The sequence below is a fragment of the Pipra filicauda genome, unplaced genomic scaffold (assembly GCF_003945595.2).
Source record: "Pipra filicauda isolate LSUMZ 115617 unplaced genomic scaffold, ASM394559v2 scaffold176_size3548034_pilon, whole genome shotgun sequence".
NCBI lineage: Eukaryota > Metazoa > Chordata > Aves > Passeriformes > Pipridae > Pipra > Pipra filicauda.
The window spans coordinates 59,010-76,879 of record NW_024104283.1 but is presented as its reverse complement, the minus strand read 5'-3'; the positions used below and the strand labels follow the sequence as shown (position 1 = coordinate 76,879).

The 17,870-nt window shown below is 36.5% G+C and overlaps 1 protein-coding gene across 10 annotated transcripts in view; it reads left to right on the top strand.

The window, feature by feature from the left end:
- Nucleotides 1–17,537, top strand: part of HACE1 (HECT domain and ankyrin repeat containing E3 ubiquitin protein ligase 1) — an 83,775-nt gene extending 66,238 nt beyond the window's left edge. For 6 of the 10 annotated variants that reach the window (XM_039379803.1, XM_027731576.2, XM_027731546.2 and 3 more), the window contains 6 exons: nucleotides 4,244–4,488; nucleotides 9,179–9,310; nucleotides 10,029–10,127; nucleotides 10,439–10,509; nucleotides 16,062–16,175; nucleotides 16,622–17,537. In XM_039379803.1, the coding sequence (XP_039235737.1) occupies nucleotides 4,244–4,488; nucleotides 9,179–9,310; nucleotides 10,029–10,127; nucleotides 10,439–10,509; nucleotides 16,062–16,175; nucleotides 16,622–16,724 (764 nt within the window). In that variant the 3' untranslated portion in view covers nucleotides 16,725–17,537. The remainder of the gene's footprint in view (nucleotides 1–4,243; nucleotides 4,489–9,178; nucleotides 9,311–10,028; nucleotides 10,128–10,438; nucleotides 10,510–16,061; nucleotides 16,176–16,621) is intronic. The other 4 variants (XM_027731563.2, XM_027731596.2, XM_027731570.2 and 1 more) reach the window with 1 other exon arrangement.
- The last annotated feature ends 333 nt before the right edge of the window (nucleotides 17,538–17,870 follow it).

The following is a 17,870-nucleotide window of genomic DNA, read 5'->3' as shown; positions in this document are numbered from 1 at the left end:
TGTTCAAGCACTATTCTTTGATCTTCTTTGGAAGTATAAGATAGCTTGATGATTTTCTGTAATCATTTTGTCTACCTGCAGTCTTCCTGTGATGTTTGCTGAGGACAGATCAACTCTTAACTTCAAGTTTACTGTTTCTCTTCCCTGAAAGTGTTCAGGGCACACTGTTGCAGTTTGTTGATGGTGCAGGCTCAATCATCTTTGTCAAGCTCTTCTTCACAGAGGAATGTATTTTACTTCTTTGCCTTAGTACCACTTAGTACCTTTCTGCTACAGGGGAGTGACTCTGTTCTGGGCAAGAGGCAGTGGAGGACAGCCAGTCTGAAGCAGCACCATGTAGGCAATGCTTCCCTACTCGTCGATCTTCATATAGGAAAGTGGTTCTAAAGTATCACTGTGTGGCACAATTTGGACTTAAGGCCTGGCCTCTGACATCAAGAGATTCCTCTGAGTGAGCAGAAGAATCGTGAATGGTTTGGGTTGGAAGGGATCTTAAAGATACCTTGGGTAGGGACACCTTCTACCAGACCAGGTTGCTCAAAGCCCCATCCAGGCTGGCCTTGAACACTTCCAGGGATGGTGCATCCACAGCTTCTCTGGGCAGCCTGTTCCAGTGCCTCACCACCCTAACAGTAAGAATTTCTTCCTAATATTGAAACCTATTTTCTTCCAGTTTAAAGCCAGTCCCTCTTGTCCTATCACTACTTGCTTTTGTAAAAAGTCCCTCTCCAGCTCTCTCGTAGCCCCCTTCTGGTACTGGAAGGTGCTCTAAGGTCTCCCTGGAGCTTTCTGTTCTCCAGGCTGAACAACCCCAACCCTTTCACAGCGTGTTTTTATAGGAAAGTGGCTCCAGCCCTCTGATCATCTTTGTGTCCCTGGTCTGGACTTGTTCCAACATGTCTATGTCCTTCCTATGTTGAGGGCCCCAGAGCTGGATTCAGCACTCCAGCTGGGGTCTTATGAGAGCAGGGTGGAGGGATAGAATCGCCTCCCTTGACCTGCTGGTCACATTTCATTTGTTGCAGACCAGGATATAGTTATGAGTAACGCTCACAGGCTAATCTCCATATGATGTATTCACAAAAAAGAAAAACTTATTTTTCTGCCATTCACTGACACCTTGAGAACAGTGAAGTGTTGCTCTTGTCAGCTCTTTTGGAATTGAGTACTAAGGAATTTGGTTCCTTACTAGTTTGATTTGTGATGATATACCTGATTTTTTGGTTTCTAAGTTGACAAGATGACCTTACTTTTTTCTTTTTTCATTTTGCTGGAGTAACTGTTGCAAACCAAGAAGCAGCAGTCAGTAGTCTCTGTTAATAAGATCTCACCAGTCTTAGTAAGATCTTGTCATTCTGTTGAACAGGCATTCTGGAAATTTCTAGATGTTTAGACACATTCAACTTGTTTAAATTTTCACAATTGTTTATTGCTTCTTACTTATCAGACACAGAGAACTGGAAAAACTACACCTCCACTTCCCGAAGTGGTTGCTTTTCCTGCCTCACCTTTCCAAGGCCTTTTCCGTCAGCTTTGTTCATCTCCTGTGTTCTTGCTTAAGGAATTGGAGTTGTGCAGCAGCAGATGCTCCTGAGGGGTTTTCGTTTAATTTTTGTTTCAGGTTCAGCTGTGGGTTATACTAACTGTTATTCATGCCAAATACAAGTTATCAGGTTACAGAAATATGAATTTCCTTCAACTACTTGTCAGGCCTTAAGTGAAGGAGTGTGAAATCTTTTGCAGTCTGAGACCGTTTCCATTCCTTTGGTTTTTCACCTTGCACTGAGATCCTTATTTTCCCTTAGTTAAAGTTTATCCATCTGTTGATGGCACTAAAACCACCGGTTGTGAGGTAAGACCTTCTGTCTCTGAGGAACAGTGTGAACCTTTTTCAAAGGAACTCCTCTTTTTTAGTCAACACACATGATGTGGAAATGCCTTAATTAGAAGATGAAACCTGTATGAACAAATGTGGCTGCTTTTTTGAGACTCGGGTGGGTGCATCACCTTTTTCCACTGTGGTGAATTGAGATCTTTCTGCAACAATATCTGGTAGGCAAGGAAAGATCACCAGCTTAGGTGATGACCCAGCTGACACACAACTAATGTGCTTTATAAGGTGTTAGATATGTAGCATGCATAATTTTTTGTGTGTGGGTGCTGTGAAATCAAACGTTATTCCATAGGTCTACCCGTTTATTAAGGCTGCTCTCTATTACAGATGTAGCATGGGCAAAAATACAGTCAGAAATTAATAAGGCCTCTTAGGTTTGTTTTTCTCACATTTTGTCTGCCTTCCGCTTAAGCCAGGGGGGAGAAGATAGTTTCTCTAGTGCTCTTTTCCACTTACTTTGTGTTTTCTTAAGAAACCAATTACTTTTCTGTTTATAAAAGAAAACTTCCACCTCCTGCCCACAAAGACAGATAGCAGATAAATTCTTTACTATACTGTTTGCTGTTAGACTTCAGTCTATTGTTTAACAGTATAGTCGAAAGTAGTCCTTGAAATGGCATAAGCAAAAGTGAAAATTAATTTCTAGGTCAGTCTGTTTTGAACTGGAGGCCTTAAATTCTTGAATATTAAATGAAGTTGTCCCAGAGCTTACCTGTAGTATCTTTTTGAAGTTCTATGTTGCATGGAAATACCTGCTAATCACAATTATGCTAAGATAGATTTCTCTTCCTTGTCAAACTACAGGTACCTTGAGGGTATACAAGAGAAAGATACATAATATTTCATGGGATTCAAGTTTTGTCCTGATAAATCTGATGGAGTTTCTTTATAACTGCCCACTTGAGTCTGTTGATTGGTAAAATATCTGTCAAGCAAACGAGTGAGCTTAGTGCTTTGGTCTCACAGTGTGCTGACTATGACTGTTACTCTCATCATAATGCTCCAGTTAAGTTTCTTCTCTAAAGTTGGAGTCTCTGATTCCTACTTTTCAGTCTTTGTTTCCCGCATTTTGCTTATATCCCTCAGAGACATTATTATTTCTACATTTCATGTGTGAAATGCGCATATGCTTGCTAGTTGGCAAAAATGAATGTCCTCTAGTAAGTACTAGACAGCTGTTAGATTTTTTCTTTTTTTTTCAGAGAGAGATGACAGTGATATTTAATTAGTAAGTTACCTATCCCTGTCTTAAACTCGAGTGTGCTTGATTTTATTAGAAAAACAATGCCTTACAACTTCTGTACACATTTCAGCTCTAGTCAGCTCTTCCATGGAAATACTGTAGCAGTTTTTGCACTTAGATGTCTGAGTGGCTGCTAACCTTTGAATTTTGTGTTAGTCTGGGGTACTGCATCCGCAGTCTGTGTTGCCAAGGCTCATAGTGACGGGCACCCTTATGACACTGCATAATGCACAGAAGATGGTGAAGCAAAGACAGTACTTCCCAATAACTTGCTTTTCTCTAAACCTACTGCCACCCTAATCCCCTGCCCCTTTTTTCCCAGAAATGTATTTGTCTTGGTAGAGTTAGAGGATCTATCATGGCAGAGTTAAAGTAGTTGGGGGTTTGCTTTCTTGTGTAGTGAAGAGGGTAGTTCTCTTTCATAAACTCAGGGTCACCTTGTTCTGGGCACATTTGCTTAAATGTGTCTGAGTGCCATGTCTGTGAAGGGGCTGTAAACAGTAGTTCCTGTACTTGGATAAAAGTCAAACTTCTAGCAACTCTCCTTTTAATGCTTCTAAATGACTTGCAAGTTCAGGTTGAAAATGTAAAATTCCTATAAATAATTTTTTTCAACTGTATAGTAGATCCCATTTCAACCATGGTTAATAAGAAGAAAACGGAAGAGCAAAAGGGTTTTCTGACTACAGGAAGGTTCTTTCCTCTCCAAGTAATGTTCTGGGGGCAAAGATATTATTGTACAAAAATATGGTATTTGGGTTTCTAAAAGTTATGTAGAAAACTTTAAGACTTTGTAGGAAACATTTAACACTGTGTGTTCAGGATGGTTAGATGCTTTTACTTAAATCTATTAGCGAGTTAAAATTGTGCAAATTGTGTTTGCCCAAGTGGTATGTCATTTGCCTCACTGGGGGGAAAAACACACAGAGGAAACTTGATTCTGTAATATTTTAAAAATGTAGTAAGTACAGTTCTGATGTAGTTTTTAGCTGTGGATTCCTTATTCCGTTTTTCTGTTACTGCATTATTCTGGTTTCTCTCTAGAGGGCAATCTTCTGCCATATATTGTTATAAATCTTTTACCTTTATCCTACTTATTTGAGTAGTTTTGTCTCTTTGTTTTTTGGTTTGTTTGTTTGTTTTTTTTCCCCCAGGTATACCTGTAAATTATCAGGATGTAGCATCTATTGATCCAGAGTATGCAAAGAACTTGCAGTGGATTTTAGATAATGATATCAGTGATCTGGGTTTAGAGCTGACCTTCTCTGTTGAGACTGATGTGTTTGGAGCAATGGAAGAAGTGCCACTGAAGCCCGGGGGTGCAAGTATACTTGTTACACAGGAAAACAAGGTGAGTATACAGGTTTATTCAGAAGTTGATAGTATAAGAAAAGTGACTGGACCAACCTTCTGAATACCTGGGAGGATAAATGGTATACCCATTTTGAAGGAAATACAAAAAAGTTAAAAAATTATCAACACTCTTGCCCCTTTTTCTAGCTTAGCATGTTACATAGAAATAGTGCTTTTTGAAATTTTTAAAAGAGTTCAGGCTTGAGGTTTTTCTTTCTGAGAGAACTGTGGAAGGGAAACTTCAAATGAAGGTTTTATTTTAAAGGTTGTAAATATTCCTAAAGTTAAGTCATGGGTATATATACTGGAGAAGTAGAACAGTAGCAATTGATAAAATTAAAATTGTAGTTAACGTTGCAAAGTGTGCTGCCTTGTGGGGCAGTCTGTGGCACTGGATTGCTCTACATTAACATGCAATAATGGATGGAATAAAAGGCTGCAGGAAGCTTTTTCAGCAATTTGCAAGTCACTTCATGTGTATGGAAATAATGTACCTTTATAATTTACTGTAATAGTAACAGGTTAGAAAACCCCCAGTTCTCTGCAGCATTAGTTCAAAAAAAGAAATATTGAAAAACACAGCTGGATTTTGAAAATAATCTAAAATTAAAATCAACATCAGTCTGATTGAATTCTGCAGTTATCAACTGAACAGCTTCGAGTAACTGCAGCAGTGTCATGGGTAGACCTGCAGTTTTTTGTAACATTGACTCTTGATACTGATGTCTGCTTTCTGTTTTGAATTTCATTTGTGTTGGGCTGGCCTGGCCCGTTCTGTGTGCAAAGTGAGCGTTCGGCTGCGCCAGCGGTGTCAGCAGCTGCTGCGCTGGGAAACGGCCACTTGGTGTCAGTGTCTGTTGCAAGGACATTTCGATTTGTGTTGGAGCAACTGGCACTGGATTCTTGTATGCTTAATCCTCATTTTCATTAAAGCAGAGTGTCATTCCAATAACAGGAATACATATTATTAGCCTGATTCTGTAATGTTTCCTGTAATACAGTCATTCATGAAAGAAAACAGATGGTAAAATAAGTCTAATTGTGAAGGCAGGACATGTTTAATTTTTTAATTATCTGTTGGAGAAAGCAAGGATATTGATTCTTGTTTCTGGTCAGTCTTAGCTTCTCAGTATATAAAAATGATGTATTTGACATAAATTTTAGCTTCATAACAACTATTTAAAACCCGTTCTCAATTAGCATGAAATTAGAAGTTTGCCCACAGGAGGGTACTACTCACCAGTAGCTTAAATTGCTCTGTTAACTTTGGAGTTGGGGCACAGACTACAAAGGGTGGTTGAAAATGTGTAGAGCAGATGCCTCCATATTCAGCGGAGCCATATACCCCAGCTGTGGCAGGAGTTTGTGTAGCGTTTATTTTAAAGTTGGTAAGAAATGGATGACTCTGGCAGTAGGTTTGAAACTATTAATATTAATTGATTTTTTTGAATTTGCAACTGCAAAATGTGAAGTCAAAAACCATCTGTAAATGGCACTGTCTTTTGTTCAGTGGCAAAGTCGTTGATAGTGGCCACCTGGTTGAAAATTGTAGGTCTGTGTTTTAATGGTTTTGGGGAATTTTTTACGGTTTCTTTCATGTGACGTAGTTTCGCAGTATGTTTTAGCTTAGCTGTTCTATCCTTTTAAATAAGAATGTGTCTACTTTCCTTTATAAAAAAACCCAATCTTTTTCCTGCAAGACATATCTTTTTTTTTTTTTCCTGCCTTTACCCAAGGAATAAAAGATCACTGTTTAAAACTCATTGTATTTGCTATGCCTCTGGGAGAAGAAAATTCAGCTTCTAGAAGAATGTGCTATGTATGCACACTAGCAGATTACTTGTTTGAAGGAGCTTTTTTTTTTAAATGAAATTGACTGAATCTTTATTCCTTAAAAAAACCTCAAACAATAAACCCACAAAACCCCCCCAGCCCGAAGCCAAAACACCCCCCACCCCCCACCCCTGCGGAAATCACCCAAACAGTCCATTTCCTACACTGAAAACTGAAACAGAGTAAATGCACCAGTATTAAGAGCTATTTGTAAAAAGTTATTTTCTTTGAACAAAGGAATTTTTTTAATATCAGCTGTGTAATAGGTGAATGGTTGTGGGACGATTTGATTCAGATATTCATGTCTTGCAATGTCCATGTAACAGGCAGCTGAAGTATCAGTTATAGCTGTGGTTCAACTGCCTTTTGTCATGGTAAAGGAGAGACTTCAGAGGGAAAATTCAGGCTGTGTCCAGTGTCATAATGTGCATTTATCTTTGTTCTTTGCTGTGTGTTTTTTTGCAGCTTTCTACTTTCTAGAGAAAAAATAAAATTAGAGCTAGTCAAAGTATAACTATGTTTTATTAAAGAATGGTGCAAATGTTCACAATCATATGGCTTTCTCTGTCCTTCCAGGGCTTGTCTGTTTGAGCTGGCTGTGCTGTTTGGCAGTAAAAAATTGTGGGGTTTTTTTCCAGGCAGCTTTGGAATGGAGCTGCTTTCTGAATCTGAGCATCATAAACATTGATCTTTGTTTCACAGTATATGCGATTGTGAAATCGAGGAAGCATGATCTCTGCTTTATTTACCTCAAAGGAAAATACAGAACAACCCTCACCCAAACTAGACTTTATCATCATATTTGTGATGCCCATCTAATGTGTGTTCAGTCAAATCTCCCTTCTTAAAAGAAGTCTGGATTGTACCTTTTGTGCACTGTGTGGGGATGCATATGTAGATCTGAAATTATATGGGTACTTCTGTTTTCTAATGTGCTCCTAAGGCTTCTGAGAGAGAATAAAATATAAATGAAGTGAACAGAGAAAAAAACAAATTGACCAGTTTTTACTGACATATACTGTGTAAATTTTGTGCTACAGGTCTTTCATCATGTGCCAGTGCTGATAATCAGGATGCTCAGCTGTTCAAGGCTATTTAAAACATTTCTTGTTACACCTAAAGCGCAGCAACTGCTTTCTCTCATAATTAAAGTGTTCAATGTAGTATTTTTGTAATACAGAAAATAGGTCGTATTCTTTTTCTTAAATGGATTTTTTAAAACTAAGGTTGTGAATTTTACTTTCTACTCTGTTTTCTGAATAGCCTAGTATATGTAACAGCAGTTTAAGAGATGTAAAACAAGCATTTCTGATCATTGAAGAAGACCGATGTTAACATTGTTTCAAATCCTGGTAATGCGAAAGCTTCTGATTTCTTCTGTATGTGCAGAGGCTGACTTTTGTCTAATGCAGTTAATCTGCTTTGGCTACCCCTCAGTCCTTCGAGAAGAGAGGTGTCTTCATCTCCACTGATAGTAGAAGCAACCTGAGGAGATTTCTAGATTGAAACTATGTTTTTTGGAACAGTTCTGCAGTTAAAAATATGATTAGGTCATGTTTTCAGAGCACTTCACAAATTAATTGTCTTTTCACTCTAGTAAAATGGTGCTAATGTATGTAAAAATACCTTCCGACTGCAAAGCAAGTGACAATCCCTTTGTACCTCTGTGAATGTAAGGAGCTGCCTTTGAAAAATATTCTTCTGTTTTGAAATATTTCATACTTCATTCTGTTTTACTGAAAGGGAGGAAAGAAAAAATGCTTGGTTGCTTTTGTGCAGGTTCAGAACCTAAAAGTTTAGGCTGAAGTTTTTTTAAAATTAAAAATCAAAGTATTTTTGTAAGATTATTGTCTTGAAGGAAGCTGATAGTCAGTTTAATTGGGAGATATATTTCATGATTTTCTTACTAAAAGTCATTATTAGGAAGTTAAAGCATTTCTTTGAAACTGAGTACCATAAATAATGTAGGAAGAAATTTTGTTTTCAGGTAGGAAACTTTTTTCTTAAGTAGAGAAACTTTATTAGATTTCTGTACATTTGTCAGAGTAAATGAGACATATTCATAGAACTTTACTTTTGCCTATCTCCTAGAAACCTTCCTCCATTAACACCTCCTAGGCTTTTGTGTTCTCAACAAAAGGGAAGTTCTTCTGGTGGATTCCTTTTCTAGCTGGCATCTTTTAAAGGGAACAGAGCCCTCAAATCCCTAAAGCATGATATAGTCTATTCCCATGACTATGGTAGAAATTATTTTCTGATTTTTTTTTTTTAATAAACTAAGGAGATTTTCAAGGCTTACTTTAAAAAATTGAAATTCTTATTAAGATAACAAAGCTTGCAGAGGTAAGTAGTATATTCTGTTAGACTTCTAGAGATAGGGTGAAATCTAGGAAGCTTTTTCACTCACAAATATTCCTTCAGAAGTTTACCCTTTTTCCTGAGTTATGTCAGTTTTCTTAATAGAATATTTTTGTTTACAAACCTTGACGTGTTTATGTCCTTAGTTGAGCACAATGGTGGTTATATTAGATGGCAGGCGTGACAAATTAAGTTTTATTCACTTCCTTTATCTTGTTTGAAGTCCCTGTTTTTTGACTGGGTTATGTAACAATTTAAACTGTTCTGTTTTGGAATTGTCTTTGGAAGGAAGGAAGAGGGAAGACCAGAAGGGGCTCGGAACTTGGAGGAATCTTCTTAATTGTTTTGTATTTCTTCAATGTGGAAAGTGCATAGGGATTCTTATCTTGCAGTGGATGAGATCTGTAATATATGAAGGACAGCATTTGTGTGAATGCGTTTGTACAAGCTCTGGGGTTTTGCTGTGGTATATCTTAATGTCATTTTCTACATTGCAGGCTGAGTATGTCCAGCTTGTGACAGAGCTCAGAATGACAAGAGCCATTCAGCCTCAGATAAATGCCTTTTTACAAGGCTTCCATATGTTCATTCCTCCATCTTTGATCCAGCTTTTTGATGAATATGAACTGGTAAGCAGAAATGCCTATATATTTTTAAATACTTTGTTCAGCATACTTCATCGGCAGTGTAATGATGTAGAAGTAAAGCTCAGTAATCACAAAATAAACATTTTATAGCTTTCACTTTGGTTTTACTTCCCAGCCATCTATCAGTTAGGATCTCATTATGTGTATTCCTGCTTTTTCTAATTACTCAGAATTACCAACTTTCTGGAACGTGATAGCTTCATATGGCCATGATAAATGCCTTGAATTGTAATTTCAATATGAATCAGGATGTTGTAGCCTTTAAGTCTCTTTATATTTTCCTTGAGGAGGACAGAAATCCTCTAAAAGTAAGGAGATGCTGTCAATTGTCTTTAATTTTTCTGAGTCGCAGTATCAAATTTCACTAAGTTTTTGTTGGTGGTTTGATCTTCTGTAACCAACACATATCAAGTTTTGTCCCAAGTCATGCCAAAACTCAGAGCTTTCTTCTTTCAGATTCTTTGGCAATAATTTTTCTCTCCTGATACTGCATACTGAAATTAAATAGATTGTGTGAAGTTACCTGAATTCAAAAATCTTGAATTAAAATTTAATGGTAAGTTCTATAAGGTTGCAACTAAACAGAAAAAGCACTATAATTTTTCTACCTCTTAAAACAATGCTTTTTAAGATAGCATAAACTCTTGAAATTAGTGGTTAATCAGGAGGAGTAATCACAACCTGTGTGCTTCTTCTGAAGGAGCTCTTGTTGTCTGGTATGCCAGAAATTGATGTGAATGACTGGTTAAAAAATACAGAATACACGAGTGGCTATGAGAGAGGAGACCAAGTTATTCAGGTAAATTTGGTTTGGCTTTTTTTTTTTTTTTTAATAATGTAGACTATTTCATTTTAATCCAAGAAAGGTGATTTTGTTGTTGTTCTCATTATCTATGTGTATTTATGGAAGCTTATTTTGGCTGAAATTTGTGGATTTTTTTTAATATTCTATTCCTGCATTAAGTTACTTAATTATGTATGAATTTCATATGCAAATTTCCATAATTTAAGTAGCAGACTGGCAAATATTCCGCTTATTGTTTTACCATTATATTTTCAAGTATTACAAGTATTTAATGGAAAATACAAACTAACTTATTTTTCATCTAGTGGTTCTGGGATGTGGTGGAGGAACTAACTCAGGAAGAGAGAGTATTACTATTACAGTTTGTTACTGGCAGGTGAGAGACTTTTCTGTAAGAACAAATATATTGTCTACATACTCTGAAATAAGTCAAGAGACTTGAGATTGCCATGAAAGATCATCTAACTAGAAACTGTTTTGCAGACTTGGGCATTCTATATGTTTATCAAAGTAGACAAAGTGTGTGTTAATACCTTTGCTGCCTGTGTTGCCAGCAAAATGATTGATTACGTATTTATTATACTTGACTACTTTGCAAGAGGCCTTTGTTGCTGTCCAGGCAATTTTTAACAAGGCTATAGCGAATTTAACTGCGCTTTATATTCTTCCTGTTGCATATTTATGTGACTGTTGGTTTCTCCAGTAATCAATAAGAGGCTGTAATATATGAGATAACTAGGTATCACTTCAGTTAGTGTAAACAGAACATCCTTCTCCTAAAGCTGAGTTGAATTTAACATTAGTGCAATATGTCAAGGTAAGTGAAGATGTAACCTTATGCAGGACTGTTTGCTTTATATAGGTTTTCTGTCCTAAATTCTATTTGTTCTCTAGGGAAAGCCACTTCTGTTTCCCTTATGGTTTGGGGGCAGTGAGGGAAGGTTTTGAGCAATAAATGCCCCTTGAGTTGCTGAGCTTGTGTGTACAGACATCTCACAAAATGGATCTGTAGACATATATGTAGCACCTGAGCTGTTCAATCCAGTCTTTTTCTGATGGCAGGCAGAGATCCTACCGTCTTTTTACTTTGATGTTCCCTTCATATTCTAGAATTAGTAGAGTAGCTGACCTTTTGGGTATAAGTTTTGTGGCTAAGCAATGATAAAATACAAATTAAGATCTTCAAAATTTGCCTTTTATATTAAGGAATTTCATAGTCATGGGTGTATCATCAAATGGCAGAGTCTTCAAATTCTATTAGTTTCACTTGATTTATTATGAATTTCCTTGTTTTTAGGAATCATGGACAATCTGTGCACACTGATCCTTTTGTCCTCTGAAGAAATGATTTCTGCAGTTCTGACTGCATATGTGTTGCATGCCAACTGCTGGTCTTTCATTTTTAGTGAACTAGTCCGTTTCTATATCTAGAGAGCAAATAAGGATCTTTAAGATGTAAGGTCATGTTTCAAATGCTTCTTAAAACATTCCAAATGGTACTGAAGTGGCATTCACTGTTTTCATGGCATTTGCAATAATCTACTGGATTCTAAGGGACACTTCTATCAAGTAAACAATTACGTTGTCTGATTAATACGTGCTTCAGTGCCATTCGTTTTGGTCACAAATCACCTACTGTCTTGTTCTTACCCATTTTGTTAGTAGGAAAGAAATTTTTGCTGTGGCTTTTAGGAACTGTGGGCTGGAATTGAAAAACAATTTGCCTTTTTTTTCTTTTCTTTTTTTTTTTCTGTATCGGCTAGAAGGAACCATTTATGTTTTTTCTTCAGTGAATGCAATGCAGTAGGTATATTTTTCCATAAAAATTTAACTTTTTAAAGTTACCTCTAATGCAGCTCACATTTTTGCACATAAATCCCCAGACAGTCCTGGTTTCTGGGCAGGGAAGATTTAGATGCTGACTTATCTGTGAGCTAAAACACAAGTTAGTCTAGTACAGGCTGGTATCGTAAGTAAAATTATCCACTAAAAGTATATCTGATTTCCAACTATGAACATCTTCTGGCTTGGCATTTCCTTAGTGAAGAATTTGTTTCTGTGTAGTGGTTGCCAGGCTATATTCAAAATCTTCATTGTTTGTTTCCATTTCCCTTTAATCTCTTCTGCACATTCACTTACTTGATTTTCTGTGTCTGTGTGAAGCGCAACTGTTCTTTATTTCCAAAGACTACGAAATTAGTCTAGTGAATTAAATAAAAAAATATATATTTATGATTATGTCTTCAGTGTTTCTCTGACATCTCTAAATATTTCTTAAACTTTTTCTTATGTCTTCTTTTCCCATTCTTACATCTTATTCTCTTCAATGTAATGAAGTCTTGCCTTGGGAGTTTCAGTGGGGATGCCATTGCATTTGTCATGAATACCAATTTTAAAACATCTTTTAACAGTAAAGTAATTGTCGTGAGCAAAGTTTGAATGTGGCTGGTGGTCTTAGCACACTCGAGAAAAAGCCTAAATATTTTTGTGCCTCATGGTGGGGATCTGAAAGTTTACTTATGCACCGCTTACTCTTTCTCAGCTGACAGCTACTTGAGATGGTATTGCCAATTCTACATGCTTTTGCTTATTTTTTCCCCTTCTTGATCTGTTTAGTATTTATAATAGTATTTGGGTAAATTATTGGTAATTATCTACTGGCAACTTTTGTTTAGGTTTTTAGTAAGCAGTTGGAGGGAAGTGTTGTCAGCTTGATAAATTCAGTATGATAAATTCTACTTTATTGGTATTTTACAAGTATAAAGATTGCTGTTTAATTTCTTTGGGGACTGTAGTTTTCGTTGAGCAATAAGCAATATGCTTCTGCTATTTTAAGGGAAATTCAACATAGTTGTTAAATGTGAAATGCGTATTTGCCTACTGTTATAGAAGTATAACAAAACATAAAGAAACCAGCTTAAATTATCTCTTCTACAGTGTTTTCATTTCAAGTAAATTTATGCAAAACCTGTCAGTAGAAAAATAGGTAGAAATGTTAGGATTCAGATATAAACTTAAACATTTTAAATGTTGAAATTTCCAAAGCTATGAAATTGCATTGTTGCTCTTGCTCAAAGCTATTTGCACATGCAGTAGAAGAGGTAAGATATTGTGTTATTTTTTTGCATATATTTGGAAGGTTTTCTTTACTATATTGGCAGTGTGTTCCTTGGAGAGAGAACTCATTTCTTGAAAGCATAAGTTGGCAGCAATCTGTTTCTTTAAAATGTTCAAAACTGTGATCATACTATACAATTTTAACCTGTTGTATGGAAAAAATTATAATAAGTTGCATTGCAAAAACTTTTAGTTAATAGTGGATTGAATGAAAAATTTTCAGCAGTTAGATCTGTGTTTTATCACTGATTTGAATGTGGAATGCTAGAGGGGAGAAGAAAGTCACTGCAGGGGAGGCAGAACTGTAGTGGAATATGAGCCAAAACTACAGTATAACAGTATGGCTGTAAAATCTTTACAACTCTTCTGAACTGTTGCTGTGAGCACAATTCCATTTGTGTCAGAAATAATATGCTGCCAATAATCAGCACTTCCCTCCATAGTGGTTGCCTTGTATAGCAGTGTTAGAACTATATGCCCAGCATTGCTGTTATTAAGCTAAGTGATACAGATTTATATGTTAGGTACTATAGGTACTTAAAGGTACGTTTAGAAAGCATTACAGTGAGTTGTGTCCTAAGTCCTTCACATTTAGCAGTGGCAACCTTTACTCTTTTGCATTTTTGCCAAGTAGTTTTACCGTGAGTAAAAACATTACTTCTTTTCTTGCTCCTGTTTTTATAGTCACTTGATTTGGTGAATATGGGAACATTGTTTTTAATATAGATACCTGTAATCCAGAATTGTAACAACTGATATATATTTTATGGAAAGTTTATTTTGTTTCTTTCTTTGCTAGCAACAAAATCACAGATGAGCTGAGATTGGCAGGCACCTCTGGAGATTAAGATTTTCACAGAATATTCTGAGTTGGGAGGGACTCACAAGGATCACCAAGTCCAGCTCTTAACTGAATGGCCCATATGAGGACCAAACCCATGACCTTGGTGTTATTAGCACCATTCTTTAATCAACTGAGCTAATCTCAGATTGTCTAGTCCAACACCCTATTCAGAGCAGAGTGAGGTGAGCTGGATACTCAAGATCTTGTCCAGACAGGTTTTGACTGTCTCCAGGAGTGCTGACCTCCCAATTCTCTGGGCAACTTGTACCGGTGTTTGACCACCTCACAGTAAAAAAGTTTTTCTTGTGTTTAAATGGAAATTTCCAGGACTTCCATTTGTGCCCATTTCCTCTTGTCCTGTAACTGGGGACCACTGAGTGCTTCATCTTGTTTATTCCTTCCTTCAGGTATTTATACATATTGATCAGATTCCCCTGAGCCTTCTCCAGGGCTGAAAAGCCCGAGCTTGCTCTCCTCCTGTGTCGGGTACTCCAATCCTTTACAATCTTCATGGTCCTTTGCTCAACTTCCTGTATTATGTCCCTGTCTCTACTGTAGTGGAGAGCTTGGAGCTGGACTCCAAATATTTTTCCCTGAGTACAGGGAAAGGATCACCACCCCTTGCCCTGCTGGTGACATTGTTCCTAATGCATTCAACTTCTGTAGTCCTTATCCTTTCATTATAGTGGTTTTTTGGGGGGATTGAGGGGTTTTTTGGGTTTTTTTTTTTTTTTTCTGATTTTGTGGGCTATACTAACAACATGTTATCTTGTAGTGCATTCCAGCTTAAATTGGTGTTATGAATAAATATGAATATCTGAATTATGTTCTATTTGTTAGTTTAAAGTTATAGGGAGGGACTTTGAACACTCCAGGCTATTGCCCATTTACACCTTGAGTAATCTTTAAATAATACACTGGTAAATGGAAAAGAATTTAGTAATATGATTAAGTGAGAATGCGTTCCTGAAGATGTTAGTGATTCTTTTTTAATGTGTTCTGGTTTTGCCATAGTTTGTCACTGGGTGATAGTGTGACTGATGTGATGGTTTTATTAGTTACTTTTAATATTTGGTCTGAAGTAGTAAATGAATAGATATATCAAGGACACTTTGGTCATTTGTTCCATAGATAGTAATCAGAGAATAAACTGTTTTATGATGTAGTATTTCTTAAACTGTAAACATAAATAGCCATGTTTATCTTAACTGAGATAATGCCACAATATAAGGAAGATATAAAGCTATTAGAAACTACTCAAAGGAAGGCTACAAAGATGGTGAAGGGCCTTGAGAGGAAGCGGCATGAGATCACTTGATTTGTTCAGTCTGGAGAAGACTGAGGAGAGACCTCATTGCAGTCTACGGGTTCCTTATAAGCAGAAAGGGAGGGATTCTTCTCTCTGGTGACCAGTGACAGGACCCAAGGGAATGACATGAAGCTGTGTCAGGGAGGGTCAGGTTGCATATTATGGACAGGTTCTTCACCTGGAGGGTGGTTGGGCACTGGGACAGGTTCCCCAGGGATGTGGGGAAGCTCACCAAGCCTGACAGAGTTCAAGAAGTGTTTGGATAATACTCTGAGGAACATGATGTGATCCCTACAGGGCCAGGAGTTGGACTTCGATGATCCTTGTGGGTCCCCTCCAACTCAGGATATTCTATGATTCTGTGAACATTTTGTTACAAAAACTGGTTGTAGAAATGAGTCCTCCTTGCAAGCAGAATTATCTTAAATATCATTCAAACAATTTGGTGCCTAATTTAAGTGGACTAATATATTATTCAATCTTGTAATTAAAAGCATTTAGACGAAGAGAATTTTGATATTACTAAGAGAAGGGGAACCTTGATAAAAGTATTAGTAACTGTCAAATTGCTCTAAGTAAGAGATATTTTCAGTGTAAAGATTATATTTTTTGCTTTATAGCATTATTGCAATGGTCTAATCTCTGTGAATTTTCTCAGTTCCAGGGTGCCTCATGGTGGCTTTGCCCATATAATGGGTGGCAGCGGATTGCAAAATTTTACAATTGCTGCTGTACCATATACTGAAAATCTTTTACCAACATCAAGCACATGGTATGTTAACTAGGCTTATTGAAATATCTTAAAACAGAGCTTTTTCATGGCAGTCACAGTCAAAAGTACAGTTCTTTTCAATATTAAGAGGTCCCAAAGAAAATTTGACAGTTTTTGGAGTATTCACTATCCAACAAGAAAGCCGTAGGTTTTAATCTAGATGATGTTACATTATGTTTGCTCATTGTTTATTACTTGATTTTGCCTAATTGAAAGCAGTGAAATGAATAAAGGAATTTTAAAGTTAAATTATTCTTTTACAACTTACTGAAGTGAAAAAACACTTAATTTCCTGCAATATATTTGAATGCTCAGTGGTACTATAATGCAGCACAGGTTTTGTTTTCTACCATAAATGTGGTCTCTTCAGGGGTTTCGATCAGAAATCTTTACTGTTGAGTTTCTTGCTGAACTGTGATGTGGCTTTTTTTTTTCTTTCTTTTCAGTATCAACATGCTCAAGTTACCTGAATACCCAAGTAAAGAAATCCTGAAAGACAGGCTTCTTGTGGCATTGCACTGTGGAAGCTATGGTTACACAATGGCATAATGAAGTCTAGGAAACTTATCTGACTGCTAATGTGCAATTTTGAGTGGCAGAAGTAATTTTGGAAACTGTCAATAGAGAAGCAGCTTAGATGCTGCAGCCCATTGACAGGGCTGGGCTTCAGAATTCGCACGAGATCATCAGCTTTCCTTCCATTATTGTGTTGTCAAGGTAGCTTTGATACCATCACAACAATCTTCTCAGTATGCTGTATTTTCATTTTTTAAAATTACAGACCTGAATGGAAATCAGTTTACATGCTTTTCATTATTACTTCAGTATGAGAAAGTTTGTCAGAATCTCTTTCCCCAGTTTACTTTTGATTTCTGACTTTGTGGTTGAATGACATTTGCATTGTAGTTTACTTTGCACTCAGATGGAATACTGCTAATGGAGAGAGTTGTACTTTATGCCTTGTTGCATGTGAAAGTGCCATTTATTTTTGCAGAGACCACTACAGAAATTCAGTTCGGATATTGTACAGTAAGACAGAGCTGATGTATTTTCCATTTCTTTGCATAGTAACAGAGAGAAAATTTTATAACTTTTTGGTATTTTAATGTATATACTATGTAAAGATTAGGTTGTTATGACTGTAAAAAATAACAGATTGAGTTTATCTAATTTATATTAGAATTTACACTATATTCTAGCAAATATTTAAAGTATTTGTGACTTTATAGTCAATTTGCAGTTAGAATTTGTAAACATTATTTAAGATCTATATCCACTGTTTGAATGCCTTTACTCTTTCCTTGACATAACTGTATCTTTGAAAGGTATTATTAAATTTTAGTATTTTAACCAGAATCTGAATGTGACAAGTCTGTGTGTCTCTGGGTGGATTATTCTTTTTTTACCTCTGGATGTTATTAATCTTTATGTAATTTAAATTATCTTGGAAGCAGCATTTAAGTCATTGTCAAAGTGTATGGATGGGCATAAAGAGATGAACAAGGAATAAAATTGAGTTTATGAGGTTAACTGACAAGAATATAATTAGTAGAATCTCATGTCAAAATTTGTGTAGAATTAAAATATATTACTCAAATAATATACAAAAATACACAGCAAGGGCTTATCAGCATGTGTTTTTGATAAGTAGCTGCACATGTTGGGGTTGATGATGCTATTGCATAATTGCTTTTC